Source organism: Eptesicus fuscus, chromosome 11 (genome assembly GCF_027574615.1).
Source record: "Eptesicus fuscus isolate TK198812 chromosome 11, DD_ASM_mEF_20220401, whole genome shotgun sequence".
Lineage (NCBI taxonomy): Eukaryota > Metazoa > Chordata > Mammalia > Chiroptera > Vespertilionidae > Eptesicus > Eptesicus fuscus.
The window spans coordinates 72326226-72342452 of NC_072483.1; the positions used below are offsets into that span (position 1 = coordinate 72326226).

Genomic DNA, 16227 nt, shown 5'->3' on the forward strand with positions numbered 1-16227 from the left:
CCTCCAATTCAGTCCACTTTTCAACAAAGTCTATCTTTTACCTTTCACGAGTAAACCCCAACTTTCCCAAAATAAGAATTTATTTTTTGGATTTACCCCTAGACTCATTAAGGTTTCTCCCCTTAACATCAGTCCCCATTACTGTCCTTGGTAGTGAAACATCTTTAATTGTCCAAGAATGAACTTTGAGACTTTTGGCTTCAACCGTCAAAGGCATCTTCACCAAATGAGACCCTCCCCCACAATTCATCCAGACTAATGAACAAAGGGTCCAGAAATCCATAGTATGTATAACAATGCCTTCTTCATAGATTAATCTTCAGATCCCTTCAAAGAGTTAACTTCGTGCTGGTCAGGAGATAAGGACACATTCTCTCCAACCAGCAAAAGGAAGCCATTTGCAAAGCAATGTGCAAATGAGAAATGCTGTGGGTTGCTTTTAAATTAACAACTGCAACCACAGAATGAAGTTCCGCTTGAGATTCAGACCCTGTGTCACCAACTCATGTCGGGAAAGAACAGGAACGACTCCCACTCAGGTGATGAGTCCATGTAATAGCTTTCTAATGAATTTGGTCGTCAATTAAAGTCACGATTGCGAGGATGACACGATAAACAAGGGACTATACATACCATGTTGCAACTGGTAGAAGCCCAGTACTATTTGCAAGGGAAGTCGTAAAATTAACAATGAGGGTAGGACTTAAAAGATGGACAGCGCTTTCGCCTTCTCTGAGCCATGACTCATTTGGGCTGCCGTAGTTGCCCTAGGATACCAGGAATCGACGCGCCCTGGCGTCCTGTATCTATGGAGACGACAACAAGGCGGCGGTGTGAGTTTTGAGCGTTGATCTCGGGGACTCAGGAGCTGCGCGAGTGGCCAGGGAAGGTTATCTGCCCCGGAGATCGCCTCCTCAGTGAAGTGGCCCGGGGTCCCCTCCTTGCCCTTCAGAGTCCCGTGGAACTGACATTTGGACGAGATCAATCAGACTAGAATCCCAAAGAGAAAGGAGGAACAACTGTAAGTAAATTTTGTCCCTTCATTTTACCTATTTCTTCCTCCCCCAACTCTAACCAACGACCTGCCACTTTTCCCACTGGTCATTTAGGAATTTTCAGATTGGAAATTAGAAAATAAAGCAAACTGACTATATCTTTTTTTAAAGTCCTTGAAGTTAGAAAATTTGATTGAAAAACACCACTGCCTTGCGTAATGACTGCAGATGTGTGTCTTTTGGAAGAGTAGTGCAGGCCAATGTGGAGGTTATGGTTGTTAATTATAGTAACATACGTTTACCTAGGGCTTTTTCAAATCCTTTATTTCATTTGAGCTTGGCATTAACTTTGTGAAATAGTTAGCATAACCCTCATTTTACAGGTGAGGAGACTGAGGCTCGGGGATTTGGAGAAACTTTCCCATCTCAAATGAATCTATAAGCAGATACCGGAACCCAGTTTTCCTTGTTCCAGGACCAGTGCTCACTCTTCTAAATCCTAAACCCTGACCTCATCCTCTCTCATTTCTTCTACACTCACTGGGATGTTCCATGTGCTGACTGGAGACTTTTTCAGAGCCCTGAAGTCACGGGCATTAATGAATCAGGGTAGAACTACAAAGCCATCTAGTAGCAAAAAGTAAGGGGACCCTCTTCTCTGTTTCCTCAGCTTGCGTTTCTTTGATTCCATTTGAACGTACACGTCACAATCGAAGGTAGGGGCCTTACCTTTCTTGTCCAGTGACTAAAAGGCATTCAGTAAATGCTTTGTGAATGAATGAATGAAGGAAGGAATGAATGAATCTAAGACAGAATGAATCTAATCAGAGTTTTTGGAGATGTTGCCAATTAAGAAATGAACAGATTCTGAATGAACAGAATCTTTTGCTCTGGGTGGGTGGTGGGGAGGAGATGGGAGAGTGTCTGATGGAAGTATGTAAATTCCTAAAGGGTGACCATAACATGGTCTACTAAAGCGTAATATATTATAATAAGGAGCTGACCCCCAAACCTAAAAAGAGATAACTTTAGGCCAAATAAAAGACAAGCCACATCTACTCATAAACTGTTTTAAGAATTAAAGTACATGTGAAGGCCTTACAACACTGCCTGGCCCATGGTAAGTTCTCAGTAAATGTCAATAGAAGTTTTTTTTTAATTAATTTTGTTATTGTTATTCAAAGAGTTGGGGAAGGATACTGAGTTGTCTGCAAAACATACATATGTTCAAAAAAGATATTAGATTGATGATAGCCACACATGGGTGTGTGTGCTGAAGGAAGTCTGCTAAAGGAAGAGGGTATTTGAGGAGATGGAGCCACAGCCATTTGGGACCCTTGTCTGTTCCCCTAGAGGAGGGCCAAGCATCATTTTGAGTATTTGGTGAAAGCTGTGGACGCTCTCCCTGGAAAAGGTCACATTCCCATACACATGATATTTTGCATATAATTTGCCTATACATTTGCATATAATTTATAGCTCTAGTCCACCCATAGATTCCTTTGCTTTAAAAGTTGATTCATTTATCCTTGGAAGGAGCCATTATTTCAGTGAGTGCTTACTTTAAACCAGGGCTACAGGTGGCATACTGATAGAGAAAACCCAGAAGACTGAGAGCCCTCCAGTCTCATTAGCCTCTTTGCTCCTTATTCTTCTCCTCACAGGATCAAGACACATTCAGGGGAAAGATACAGAGAGTAAAAGCCAGACAAAGGTAATGCATATGCTTCAGTAAGTCTCACTGGGGGGCTTTCTAGGAAATGCCATGGAGGGCAGGGCTCCTCTTCCAGGTGCCTTTGCTAAACGATGATTCTCAAGACTCCCAGGCAAAGCCCTGGATCTCATTCAGGCTCATTCCTCATGGTGCCATCTCACATCTGTTGCCAGAGCTGGGAACCAGGCACTCTTCCGTGATAATGATGGCCAAGGGGAGTCTACTCCATTGGCCTCTCTTTTTCATGTCCCTCCTGTCTCTCCTCTGGTCTCTTCCCAGTTCCAGACTGGCAGGAACATCTGGCTTAGCCAGGAGCTCTCTTTTCCCTCAGAAGGCTCTTCTTGTCATGACCCCGAGGACTTTGTGCTTTATCAATATGTAGATATTGATTACTTTTTGTAGCCCCAAGCCCCATCACAAGGACGAGGGACAGCAGGGATTATACCATGGCCTCCACATCATACCTGAGTACCAGCACAACGGCCATTCCTACGGTCACTGGCAGCAGTATTGCCATGAGTGCCTGCAGCAGCAGTAGCAATGTCAGTGTCCGTGCGAGCCCACATCCGGGGCAGGTGAGGCAGGGTACAACAGGGCTAGGGCTGATGGAGGGGTGGCAGGGGAGGGGTGGGTAGGAATCTGAAAGGACCTGACTCTCCTGTCTAAACCCAGATCTAGACCCTGTACAGATGGAGCACCAAGCTGGCTGGCATGGTGGTAGCAGTGAGTGACTGTGGTGGGAGGGCTCTAGGGTGATGTGAGTTGGAGGCTGATAGAGTAGCCAGGAGCTCTCTTTTCCTTCAGAAGGCTCTTTTTGTCATGACCCCTAGGACTTTGTTTTTGACCAATACATAGATGTCGATTACTTTTTGCAGCTTGTAGGGTTCTCTCTATGTGACAGAGCAGGAGTGGGGAGTGGTGGTCTAACGGTGAGAGTACAGGGTATGGCTTTGTCTTTGAGGCAGCGTGTGCCTGTGTTTGTGAATCCTTAGATGTGGTGGTGGTTGCACTTGCCTCCCTGTGGACAGGGTCATCTCACCCCTCCATCTGTGCCATTCCAGGCCTGTTTGCCTGAAGATTCACTTACTACCCTTCCCTGCTTTACTCTGAGCTGGCAGGAGATTGGAAGGTGGGAGGAGGGGTGAAGCCAGAGTATTTCTCTTCCGCCCTCTCCACCCTCTCCATCTCCAATAGCAGTTGCATCTCCCTGTGACTCCAATGCACTCTGGACAGGCCTGTGGTCTCAGAGAACCCCACCACCTCATCTAACCTAGGTGTGGTTGCAGTTTCTTTATATAGAGAGGGCCTCTAATATATAGAGGCCCTGTGCATGAAAATTCAGGGGCGGGAGGCAACCCGGTGATCAGGGGAAGGCGACACCCCCATCACACCTCTGCTGCTGCCACTGCCGGCAGCGCAAGCCTCAGCTGGCCCTGGTTAACTGAGCTTCGGGCGGCCCTGGGCTGCTGGGCAGCCACCATCCGAGGCTTGCCTGCGCATCAGGCCAGTCCTGGGCAGCTGGGGGGCTGAGGAGGGTGTCTCTGGAGGCAGGCGCATGGAGTGGCTGGGCCCGCCAGCTGGGCCTGGCCTTGCTGCACGCCTGCCACCCCAGCGGGGCTTAGGGGACTGGGCGCACCTTGTGGCTATAGACACCGCCATCTTTCAGCCGGTGGCAGTCAATTAACATATTCCCTCCTTATTGGCTGTGGGCGCCTCCATCTTTGAGGGCGGGACAGTCAATTAGCATATTTCCCTCTTTATTAGATAGGATATACTAGAGGCCCGGCGCATGAAATTCATTGCAGGTACGGTCCCTAGGCCTGGCCTGTGATCAGGGCCATCTTCCCCAGCTGCCACAGCTGGCCCTGCCCCCTGCCACCACCCACCCCCGATTCCCCGTTCGCCATCGGGTGATCAGTGCCTGATGGCCAGGGGAAGGGACCAAGAGGTGGTCAGTGCACCTCAGAGTGACAAGTCCAGTGGTTGTTCTGGTCATTCTGCCGTTAGGGTCAATTTGCATATTACCCTTGTATTATATGAGAATATTTTTTTATTGATTGTAGAGAGCGCCTGGGAAGGCACATGGGCATTTCTTTAAATTGTCAGCTGAACCCAAGGGGACAGGCAAAGCCATGCCCTGGGAACACGCTTTGCCAAAAAGGCAAGGGTGTTATCAGCTTGACCTTCATTTCAGCCCAGGTGTCGGGTAGTGGGTTTTGATATGTAAATCCATTCAAACACCAGGAATGCTTGGGCCTACTCAAGAATGCAAATAATCTCCTTTGTCTTGACTTTTGGTGAAACTTCCTGGTATTTGGGGGTATAAAATAAACACGCTGCATGGGCTCTGGGTCACTGTCTCTCCCAGCAGAAGAGGGCAGCAGTCCCACCCAGTTCCCAGCTTTTTTCCTTCCATTTTGTGTCTTGTCTCTTTCTTTCTTTTATTTCTCAATCCCCAGCTCCTCTACTCAAGAACTGGACCCGCTCTCGCGGAAAAGAGAGAAAATAGTTACAATTGATTTCAGAGAGGAAGGGAGAGGGAGAGAGAGATAGAAACATCAATGATGAGAGAGAATCATTGATTGGCTGCCTCCTGCATGCCCCCTACTGTGGGATTGAGCCCACAACTCAGGCATGTGCCCTTGACCAGAATCAAACCAGGGACCCTTCAGTCCCCAGGCTGATGCTCTATCCACTGAGCCAAACCGGCTAGGGCTGGTTGCATCTTCTTGATGTTTCTAACTTCGGGTTACTTTATTATCTTCTGGTTGTACATTTAATTTTTTATTTTAAATATCCAGAGTGGCTTCTGTTTTCCTGGTTGATTGATGCACCAACTGATATTTATAATAAATTACCCTGCTGAAACCGGTTTGGCTCAGTGGATAGAGCGTCGGTCTGCGGACTGAAAGGTCCCAGGTTCGATTCTGGTCAAGGGCATGTACATTGGTTGCGGGCACATCCCCGGTGGGGGGTGTGCAGGAGGCAGCTGGTCGATGTTTCTTTCTTATCCATGTTTCTAGCTCTCTATCCCTCTCCCTTCCTCTCTGTAAAAAAATCAATAAAATATATTTAAAAATAAATAAATAAATAAATAACCCTCATTCACCCATGTCACCTTTTCTCCATGGAAAAATTGGGAAAGAAAATACGATGTTGGCCAGCTGACACTCTCTGCAAATATTGACATTGAGAGTATAACCTCCAAGAGAGGAGGGATTTGCCAGTTGTGTTCACTATTGCTGTCCTGGCTCCTAGCTCAGTGTCTGGCTCATAATAGGTAGTCAACAAATATTTGTTGAACAGATGAATATTCCGTATGCTATATCCTATATAATAAAAACGTAGTATGCAAATTGTACCCTTGACCGGGAGTTGAATGGTTGTGTGACCAGGAGGTGGGGCTGGCCAGGGGAAGGGAGGGAGGCCCTCAGCTAGTGGCAGCAGCTGCGGCAGGCAGCTGGGGGAAGGGAGGGAGTACCCGGCCAGTAGCCAGCAGCCACTAAGGATCCTACCAGTGCACGAATTTCATACACTTGGCCTCTAGTAACAATATAAAAGTGATCCTTGGTCAAAGGTAAAATGGCAATGAGTTGAGCCTTCATAGCAATGACTGTGGCAGGAAGAGGCACCTGGTTCATCCTCCTTCCACCTTGCCCCCCAGGGGTTTGCCCATCCCCCTCCCTCCTCAAATAGATAGGGATTACAGACAGGAAGCATTGGCACATGGCACCTCTAGTGTCATCAGGAGTAGTGCTTGGAGTGGCCCCAAAGTCAGGGCGTGGAATGGGGGTTGGTTGTAGGCAAATTGGCTCCTTCCTCTATTCCACCAGCCAGTTGAGGGAGGAGAGGGAATGGTGGAGTATCACTGTGGTCTGGAAAGTGCCTGGGATATACCACTCCAGCTGGCAGAGGCTTCTGTAGTAAAGGGGTAGGATGAGGAGGAAGGAGGAAGAGGCAGCATCTGAGAGGAGTGATATCTAAGGGTGCATAAAGGCACACAAAAGGCTAGCTAAGAGCACTAAGAGTGCCGATGGAAGGACCAGATGAGGTGACCCAAGGAAGGCTTTAGGGGCAGGAATCTAGTTGGAAAACCATTCTGGTGATCTTGGTAGAGATAATATCTGATTCCAGGGTCTGCCTGCCCCCTCAGGGCTGGGGTGTGATTCATTACTTTCTGGAGGTGGACAGATCTTTGCCTGTTCTCAGGATCTTTGAATCCTGCTCCTATAATTCGTCCTTCTGTCTCTGGCAACTGAACAGCCAACCAGCTCCAGGGACACTCAGGTGTGCTTCTCAAAGAAGCAGGACAAAGTGAAGAAGAAGGTCGTCTGGGGCATTGAGATGGCTGAGGAGCTGCTATGGAAAGGCTGGGAGCTAGGGAAGGAGATCACCAAGAACCTGGTTCTGAAAAATCTATCCTTGAAAATCCAGAAGATGAAGTACAGGTACGAGTATGAGTGGTCAGGGACCCAGCCCCTGATCTCTCAAGCCCCCAAAGCAGGCGCTCTTTTTAAAAAAAAAACTTTTACCAGTAAAATGTTAGGTGAATTCAGAAGAGTATAAAACACGTGCAGTTTGAAGAATTATCGAAAGTGGAACCCATGTGGTCAGATTAAATAATGGAATAACAGTGTTCAAAGCTCCTTCTATTACGTCCCTCCCCATTGGAACACTAGCCCTACCTATAAAGGTCTGTAAGAAGAATAGTAAAACAAGGGAGACAGGCCCTCCTGTGACAGAGCCCTGGGTTTTCCCCTTTATGGTCTCAAGGACTCAAGCTCTCTCAGCTTTCCAGGGTCTTCCCTTATCACTTTGCCCTGACCCTGAAGTGCTTGTCTTCTGGTTCTCTCCTGCAGGCCCCCCAAGACCAAGTTCTTCTTCACGGCCATGCCTCAGACAATCTTCCTGAGCCCGGGCATAACCTTCACACTCCCCATCATCTTCCGGCCTCTGGAGGAGGTAAGGCTCACCATGGTGAGCAGAGGGCAATGACAGCAGAGGGCAATGACGGACACATGCACAGTGACCTTGGAACTGACAGAGCAACAAGGAGCCCCTCCCCCGCACCGTGCACACCCCTGCCAACTGCAGCAAAACTCCAGCTGGGGAAGCCCTGGAGAGGCTTAGACCCTAAACTCATTAGAGCCTAAACTCATTCCAGTTGGATGCGGGCTGTACTACTATACTGGTCATCAGAAAGCCCCAGGTTCCTTGGCCTCTTCCTGCTCTCAGGATGTTCCCCCGAAATACGTTGTTCCCCACAAAAGGGGCCCCATATCTCTGAGACCAAGACAATGGTAGAGCACAGATAACCAAACCTCTCTTCAGAGACTGAGATGGAGAGCCATAGCCTAGCCCACCCCTCAGTGGTTTGGGGGGATGGCCATGGGCTGGAGAGGAATGTAAGGTCCCTGAGTACCACCCAGGTACGACTGGTAAAGGACTGCCTCTGCCCCCCTCCCCCACACTGCAGAAGGAGTACATGGACCAGCTGTGGTTTGAGAAAGAAGAGGGGGAGTTCTTTGTGGACCTGAGGGCCGCCCTGCCTTGCCACAATCTGATCTGCCCACCGTCCCTGCAGTTGCCCATGTGTGCCATGGGGGACACGGCTGAGGCCTGGTTCTGCCTGGACAATGTAGGGTGAGGGGAGTGGCTGAGGCTCAGAGGTGGTGAGAGCAAGAGGGTACCTGGGAGAAGAGAGACGGGCCCATCTGGTGGGGAAAAGGGTAGGGGGAGTAAAGAGTGCTGCTTTCTAAAGCAGGGGCAGTGAGCATAAGGAGCCCAGTGGCTCTGACTTGCCCCACCCTCCAGGGACCTGCCTACCTTCTTCACGTGGGAGTTCTCAAGCCCATTCCAGATGCTGCCCAGCACAGGCCTGCTGCAGCCAGGTCAGGCTTGCCAGATCAAGGTGACCTTTCAGCCTCTTATGGCTATCATCTATGAAGTCCAGGCCACGTGCTGGTATGGGGAGGGCAGCAAGCAGAAGAGCAACATCCAGCTGCAGGCTGCAGGTGAGACTCAGCCTCTCACCTGTCCCCATAGCCCACCTGCTGCACTTCCCTGGGTCTTAAAGCCTCCATGTGCTCCCCTTCCCCCACCTTCTGCCCTGGCCTGGCCCCCACGGGACCTCCACGAACTTCCTGTCCACCCCCAGCCTTGCAGGCTTTGCCTTTTCTTTGCCTTCCTTGATGTCATAGACTAGTGTTTCTCTGGGTTCACCTACCTTCTTCAGGGGGATGTTCAGCTGGGGCCACAAAGACCCTGGTCAGTTTTTCCCCAAGAGCCTCCCCCTCCAACTCTGCCTCAGGCAAATGTGCCCAGCTGCTAGTGAGCATAAAGCGACCAGAGGACAAGGACGTCGAGGGCTTCCAGAAAGTGCTGCACTTCGGCTCTGTGGCTGTGGGCTGCACCGCTGAGAGGCAAATCAAGCTGTATAATCCATCAGTGGTATACATCCTGTGAAGGGGGTGGGAGTGGGGGCAGGACTCAGGACCACAAGGCTGGGTGCTCCTGACACCCACCCCTGTACAGAATCTCCCCCTTTCCACACCTTTGGCTCCAAGCCTCACATGACCCATGTCTATTGATACACTTATGTATCAACCTGTGTCCTCCTCTCCTCTCATCTGGGGGACTGGGCTTTGGTATTCCCTGATCCTCCAGATCAATCCCCAGATCATTCCCAGGACTGTCCTGACCCCAGAACCACAGCTAGCCTTTATGGTACCTTTGGCCGGGGGAGGTACCCCTCTGGTCAGTCCCAGTACAGAGCAACAAGGAACCTCCCCCACCTTACTGCAGGGCCCCTTCCTTACTCCTGGTGGAGGTAGGGTCACCATGCCCAAAGTTGACAAGTGAGGCACAGGCTGGATGCCAGCTGCCCTGACCCCCTGGGCTAGGCACCTTGGTAATGACAGACTGCCCACCCTGACCTGACTCCTCTTGTTCTCACCTGGCCCACAGGTGTGTGCCCCCTTCAGAATTGAAGTGGCCCAAGACATGCTGCCCAGAGACCAGGCCTTCTCATGTCCCACGGCCTATGGCATCGTGCCCCCAGGAAAGAAGAAATATGTGTCGTTGTTTTTCCACCCCAAGACCTTGGACGTCAGAACTATGGACTACGTGACTGTTATGCCCTCTGGTTGTGCCTCCCAAACCCTGCTCAAAGTCGTTGGTTTCTGTAGAGGTACTGGCAATCCCAGGATGCTGCAATTCTCTGGGGACAGGAGCAGCCCAGGTTTAGGATTGGGAAATAACTCCTTGCCTGCTAAGAGCCGGCTGCCTCCTTGCCCTTCAGCCTCTGTGTCTGCTGCCCCCTGGTGGACTCAGTGAGGAATCAGTTGAGGACACCTGGAGATCATGTGCCTGCCCTCACTCCTGGGGACCTGGAGGTCTGCTCAGGCTGCTGGGCTCCCAGCCTTTCCAGCCTGGCCTTCTGTCTCCAGGCAGCACCACCTCCCATCAGTGGGACCCCTTCTGAGACACCATTGGGGAGGCTGATAGTCCAGCCCCACCCAGGCGGCAGGGCCCACTCACAGGGACCCCATCTCCTATGCCCAGGTCCTGATGTGTCCCTGCAGCACTACTGCATCAATTTCAGCTGGATCCACCTCGGAGAGCGCTCAGAGCAGCCCCTGTGGATTGAGAACAAATCGGACTGCACGGCCCACTTCCAGTTTGCCATTGACTGCCAGGAGAGTGTCTTCAGCATCAGGCCCACCTTCGGGACCCTGGTGGGCAAGACCCGCATGACCCTGCTCTGTGCCTTCCAGCCCACTCACCCCATCATCTACTTTCGGCGGGTGGCCTGTCTCATCCACCACCAGGTGAGTAGGGAGGGAGGGGTCAAAGAGGGGCTCCCCTGGGAGCTGGAGGGACCAATCTGAGGCCCCATCATAAAGACAACGCTTGGTGCTCACCTCTGTTGTCTTGAACTTCTGAGGCTGTCTGCCTGGATCGTCTCCTCCAGAGCTTCAGCTTGGCTTTGGAGCCACAGCATGGCCAGAGGCACCCGAAGTTTACTAAGTCATGTGGGTGTGCCCACTTTGCCCTGACTGCTCCAGGCCAGGGACTTTTCTGATGCTGTTGCTAGGGAGAGGGGGATTGGACCTTACCTCACATTGCACGTGCAGGGCCAATAACCTTGAAGTGAGCACCCCAACCCAAGCTCATTCAAACTGTGCCTTGACCAGCTGGTGGTGAGTGGGGGCTGAAATCCAGCTTCACATGGACAAATGTCACAGGACCCACTGTTCCTGGACCTGATCGGGACCTGCCACTCAGACAGCACCAAGCCGGCCATCCTGAAGCCTCAGCACCTTGTTTGGTACCGCACACACCTGGCTCGGGGCCTGACGCTCTACCCACCTGACATCCTGGGCCAGATGCTGAGCGAGAAGAAGCTGGAACAGGATAAGAACGGGGCCCTCATGATTCCCATGGAGGTTCGATGGACCCCACTGGGCCCTGAGGGCAGGCTATCTCCCAGATTCATGCCCCCTTCTCTAGCAATTCTTGGGCAGTCCTGTGCCCCATAGCATGGTGGAGGGGACCTGTGCAGAGTTCTGGCAGGTTTTTCCAGAAAGAACCATACAGGTGAGGGGCATGCAGGAGGAATGCAGCTGGGCCTCCACCCGCTTGTCTCTCCCACCAGGACCTGGAGGACGTGCCGGCGCTGCAGTATCCCGTCATCCCCCCCATGACTGAGTACTTCTTAGATGGCACCAAGGACTTGGCCATCTTCCCTCCACCCGTCAGCCTGGAGCCGGTCGAGGTGGATTTTGGTGCCTGCACCGGACCTGAGGATCCCAACCCTGTCCCACTGTGCCTGGTGAACCACACCAAGGGCAAGATCACTGTGGTCTGGACACACAGGTCTAACTGCCCCTTCTGGGTGACCCCAGAAACCTGCGATGTGCCCCCGCTCAAGTCCACAGCCATGCGCCTACACTTCCACCCGCCTCACCCAAACTCTCTCTGTGCCGTGGAGCTCGAAGCCTTCGCCATCTATAAGGTGTGTGCAGGCACACAGGACGGGGAAGGCGGGTTCTCTGGCCCAGAGTGAATGGCAGGGAGGGGTCTGAGGGGGTGACAGAGGAGTCCTATAGGATCTATCCTCTTGTCTCCTTGCCAGGCTCTTCTCCTTGGCTTCTTGGCTGGAAAGTAGCCTTACTGGTTTGTTTTCTCCCAGGCTCAGGGCCTGCCTTGGCTGAGGGCCTTCTTGTCTTGTGTGATTATGTCTCAGTCATGTGTGGCCTCCCACCCCCTCCAGAGGGAGAGCTCAGCTGGGTCCAGCCCAGGGGAAATTCTGGTGTAGGAGGAGTTGCTCCTGGCTTCTCTTCTAGTCCTTGAAGTAGGAAGAAGTCCCTCTAAAGGAGCTGGGGACAGGAACCAGGGCCTGGGGACAGGGGCGCCAGGTAATTAGGTGTGTGTGTCAGGTGGGGGGCGGGGCGGGGGGGCTGCTTAGCACAGCACAGCTTCCCTTGGCCAGAAAACTCCGTGCCCAGCCTCAGTCCCAGGCACACATGACTCTCTCCTCATCTCTAGTCAGTCCTGCCCTTTCTCTCCCTTCCCCTCTCAGCTCTGCCCACCTCACTGTCTTTCCCAGTGGCCTGGGTGGTGGGGCCCAGACAAGACTTGAGCAGTGCAGTCAACATTAGAGTCCTTTACCAGCCATGTGACCCTGGGCAAGTCCCTTGATGTCTCTGAGCCCTGGTGTTTTCATCTATAAACGAGGTCATATCCAAACTTCCGAGAAGTCTTTCTAAAACTGAGTCTTTAATTGTCTCCATTGTAATACCTTGGCAATGGAATGTGGAAGTCTGTAGGAATGAGGCTGTGGATACCTGCCTTGGCCGAGGCCGAGCCTGTCAGATTTTTTTTTTCCCTTTATTGATTTTTAGAGAGAAATAGAAACATCAATGATGAGAGGAAATCATTGATTGGTTGCCTTCTGCATGCCCCCTACTGGGGATTGAACCTGTAAGCCAGGCCTGTGCCCTGACTGGGAATCAAACCAGTGACCTCTTGGTTCCTGGATTGACACTCAACTGCTGAACCACACCAGCCGGGCAGCACATCAGATTTTAAGTTGCATGCCTAGCCCTGTGCTGCCCGCCACAGCAGCCACCAGCCACAAGGGGCCACCAAGCACTTGAAATGTGGCCAGTCCAAGTTGAGATGTGCTTTAAGGGTAGAAGACACTCTGGATTTCAAAGACTTAGCATGAAAAGAATGTAAAATACTTCGCAAATCATATATACCGATTATATGTTGAAATAAGATCTTATTGGGTTAAATAAAACATAATAGAAATTAATTTCATGTGTTTCACTTTATGAATGTGGTTCCTAGAATCTTTAAAATTACGTCTGTGGCTCACATTGGTGGCTCTCATATTTCCATTGGCCAGCGTCTCTCTAAGCACATTTCTCCAGGATGTCCTAGGGCTGGTGTGAGGACTGATGGGCGGTTGCTGAGTGTTCAGTGTGGGGAGCCAGGTGTGCAGCAGGAGGGGCCCAATGAGGACTCTTGCAGTGCAGGGGGCAAGCTGGGGTGCCACACAGGGTCGGGCACAGGACTCTGAGCTTGTCCGTGGATCTGGCCCTCCTGTAGGTGCTGCAGAGCTTCAATAATATTGAGGAGGACTGCACTGTGTGCCCCTCCTGGTGCCTGACACTCCGGGCGCGAGGCCACAGCTACGGTGCTGCCTTGGAGCACCACATCCCCCAGTATTCCTTGGACGCCCCCACGGTGAGCATGGCCCAGCAATAGTGGGCGGTGGGCAGGGAGCCTGGCTTCTGCCATGGCCTTCAGATCCCTCTCCCTTCTCTGATGGTCTGAGAAATGCATCCAAGCACCCTCCCTAGCTGTCCCAACCTCCTCACCGTCAGCCCCTGGGGACTCTCTCCTGGGCCACGGCCCTGGCACTGAGGAGAGCCTGGGGCTTAGACAGCTGGTCCCTGCTGTTCCATCTGAAATACATCCCGGTCCTCGCACTCAGGTTTAAAATGCTCCAGCTCCTTCATTTGTCTGTGCCCCGTTTACTGAACACCTGTCAGGGGTAGGACACCACAGAATGAGCCCCTGCTGGAATTGCTGGGGCTTTCACTTTCTCAAAGTGGGGTTCCCCTCGGCCACCTGCAGGAGAATCATCTAGAAGGAGCTGTTCATCCCAGAGCTCCTGAACCAGGACCTCTGAAAGCAGGTTCTTCGAAAAGATGGTTTGAGGGTGCCCTAAAATGAGAAAACTCCTCCTTAACCTTGAGGAGGGGTCTTGGAGGCCTGTTTCCTGGGGCCAGTTCCTATGGTCGCTCCATCTCCCTGTCTGGAGGTCTCTGTAGAACTGAAGCATTTTTTTGGTGCCAAGCTGTGGCCTCCCTCCACTCCCTGAGTGTGTGTGTGTGTGTCAGGGGTGGGAAGGCCTGTAGATCTGAGCCTGCGTCCCTCTTCTCTCGCACCCCAGCTCTTTCCTGCAGTATCTCCCAGTGAGGCTTCCTACCGCAGCCTGCTCCTCACCAACAAAGGCACCCTGCTGCTGACCTTCAACCTGGCCCCCAAGAGCAGCCCAGACATCACCCTGCGGCCCAGCTCGGGCCTCCTGGCCCCTGGGGCCCACCAGATCTTCCTCATCTGTACCTACCCCAAGGGCAATGCCTGGAAGCAGCACGTTTTTTACTTCCAGTTCAATTTTTGCCCCCAATATCTCAAGGTAGGAGGCAGGGGTAGGGGCCTGGGTCCTTGGGAGTGAGCCATAGTCTGGGGTTGCTCCCTTTTCAAAGCCACATGCTGGTGTTGGCCTCAAGTTCACGTACAGTAGCTAAGGGACTGCTGCTCCTTCAGGAAGTACATGGCAGGGAGGCGAGCAGCTCTCTCACCACTCCAGGCCCCTTATGAGGTCTGGGTCAAGAAAAGGGGTTCAGAAGTTCAACAGGAAGGAGCAAGGCAACATAAGACGCATATCTGCAGGTGGTACAAAGGGCCAGGCCAGAGAAAGGGTCTGAGGTGGTGGAACCATCAGTCCCTGAGCTCTTTCTAAGAATCTGGGTCCGTCCTGATCCACTCTGCCTTCGACCGAAGCTGCCCAGACCCAGGCTGGCGGAGGGCCTTTGCAGCCCCTTGGAGCTATCCACCCATGGCTTCCTGGACATTCAGGGGATCCAGGGCTACGGGGTGAAGTCAGGGTACTGACCTCCCTCCTTTGGTCCCAGGAGGTGATCATGCAGAGCCGGGAGGAGCCACTGCAGCTGAAGCTGGACACCTCCAAAAGCATCTTCTTCAAGCCCACCCGGGTGGGCTGCTCCTCCACCAGCCTCTTCACCTTCCGCAACCCCTCACGTTTGCCCCTGGAGTTTGAGTGGAGGGTCTCCCAGCAGTACCGAAAGATGCTGACCGTCCAGCCCGCCAGGGGGCTTATCCAACCAAATGAGAGCCTCGTGAGTTCCCTGCCCCACTGCCCAAGGCCAGAGGAAAGGGTACCCGCCACCCTCACCTCAACCGTCATCTCTTACTCATGCCTATCAGGGGCCAGGCTTACTATGTGCACTTCCCACTTGATCCATCGTCACCTCCTATTCAATCCATAGTCACCTCCCCCAGTCTTACAAGTAGATGTAGTTGTTACCATTATCATCACTTCCCATTTTATAAAGAAGAATTAAGACTTAAAGAAGAAAATCCATTCACTAAGATTGTAAATTAGGAGGTGCAAAGCTGGGACTTAAGCCAGGGTTTCTGATGCCACTGCCCAGGGATGAGTCCACCCTCCACCCATGGTCACCCAAAACCGTGAGATCACCGCTAGGTGGTTTGGAGCAGCTGGATTTGGGCCAGGAGTGAGGAAAGGGACTCCTAGAGGTCCCAGTGGCTGTCTGGAGGGGAGCACAGGCTGGGACCCAAGCTAGCATCCTGGTCTAGGGCCTTATAGACTAGTTGGGAGGCCAAAACAGGCCACAAACCACTAACAAATGTAGGGGTAGTAATCGGCAAGGCAAGAGACAGACTCTGGAGTCAGCCTTGAGAGTTCACACCCAGCTCCCATCAAGTGCCCTCACCACTGTGTGACCTTGGGCAAGTTACCCCAATTCTCTGAATCTCCAGCTTCTCATCAGAAAATGAGGCACTAGAATAATACCACTTCCCTGGTGGGGACAAAGGATTGAGAGGCTTTGGGAAATAACATGATATATAGTGTGTGTGTAAGGTAAACTCTCAGGAAGGGTTACCATCGCTTGATGTCCTGCAATGGGACTTCAGACAGCCTGGGCGGAGAGGGGGGGTTCCCGAAGGCCCCACGCAGGGAGAATCTCTGTGACATAGATGCTGACATGGACCTTCAGCCCTCTGGAGGAGACCAAGTACCTGTTCCGAGTGGGGGTGTGGGCCTGGGAAGCCGGCCTGCCCTCAAACGCTAAGCCCCACACCACCACCCACTACATTATCCGGCTTGTGGGCATGGGCATCACCAGCACCATCTCTGTGAGTGGGAGAATCCCGGTGGATTGGGGGGCAGTGCTG

At 52.1% G+C, this 16227-nt stretch overlaps 1 protein-coding gene across 1 annotated transcript in view; it reads left to right on the forward strand.

The window, feature by feature from the left end:
- The first annotated feature begins 505 nt into the window (after positions 1 to 505).
- Positions 506 to 16227, forward strand: part of CFAP65 (cilia and flagella associated protein 65) — a 31919-nt gene continuing 16197 nt past the window's right edge. Inside the window, exons 1-15 of the mRNA XM_054722851.1 lie at positions 506 to 539; positions 3112 to 3284; positions 6973 to 7157; positions 7569 to 7671; positions 8186 to 8352; positions 8524 to 8723; positions 9020 to 9159; positions 9676 to 9898; positions 10273 to 10538; positions 10956 to 11156; positions 11366 to 11725; positions 13327 to 13464; positions 14177 to 14422; positions 14922 to 15146; positions 16030 to 16188. Of these exons, the coding sequence (XP_054578826.1) occupies positions 506 to 539; positions 3112 to 3284; positions 6973 to 7157; positions 7569 to 7671; positions 8186 to 8352; positions 8524 to 8723; positions 9020 to 9159; positions 9676 to 9898; positions 10273 to 10538; positions 10956 to 11156; positions 11366 to 11725; positions 13327 to 13464; positions 14177 to 14422; positions 14922 to 15146; positions 16030 to 16188 (2820 nt within the window). The remainder of the gene's footprint in view (positions 540 to 3111; positions 3285 to 6972; positions 7158 to 7568; positions 7672 to 8185; positions 8353 to 8523; positions 8724 to 9019; positions 9160 to 9675; positions 9899 to 10272; positions 10539 to 10955; positions 11157 to 11365; positions 11726 to 13326; positions 13465 to 14176; positions 14423 to 14921; positions 15147 to 16029; positions 16189 to 16227) is intronic.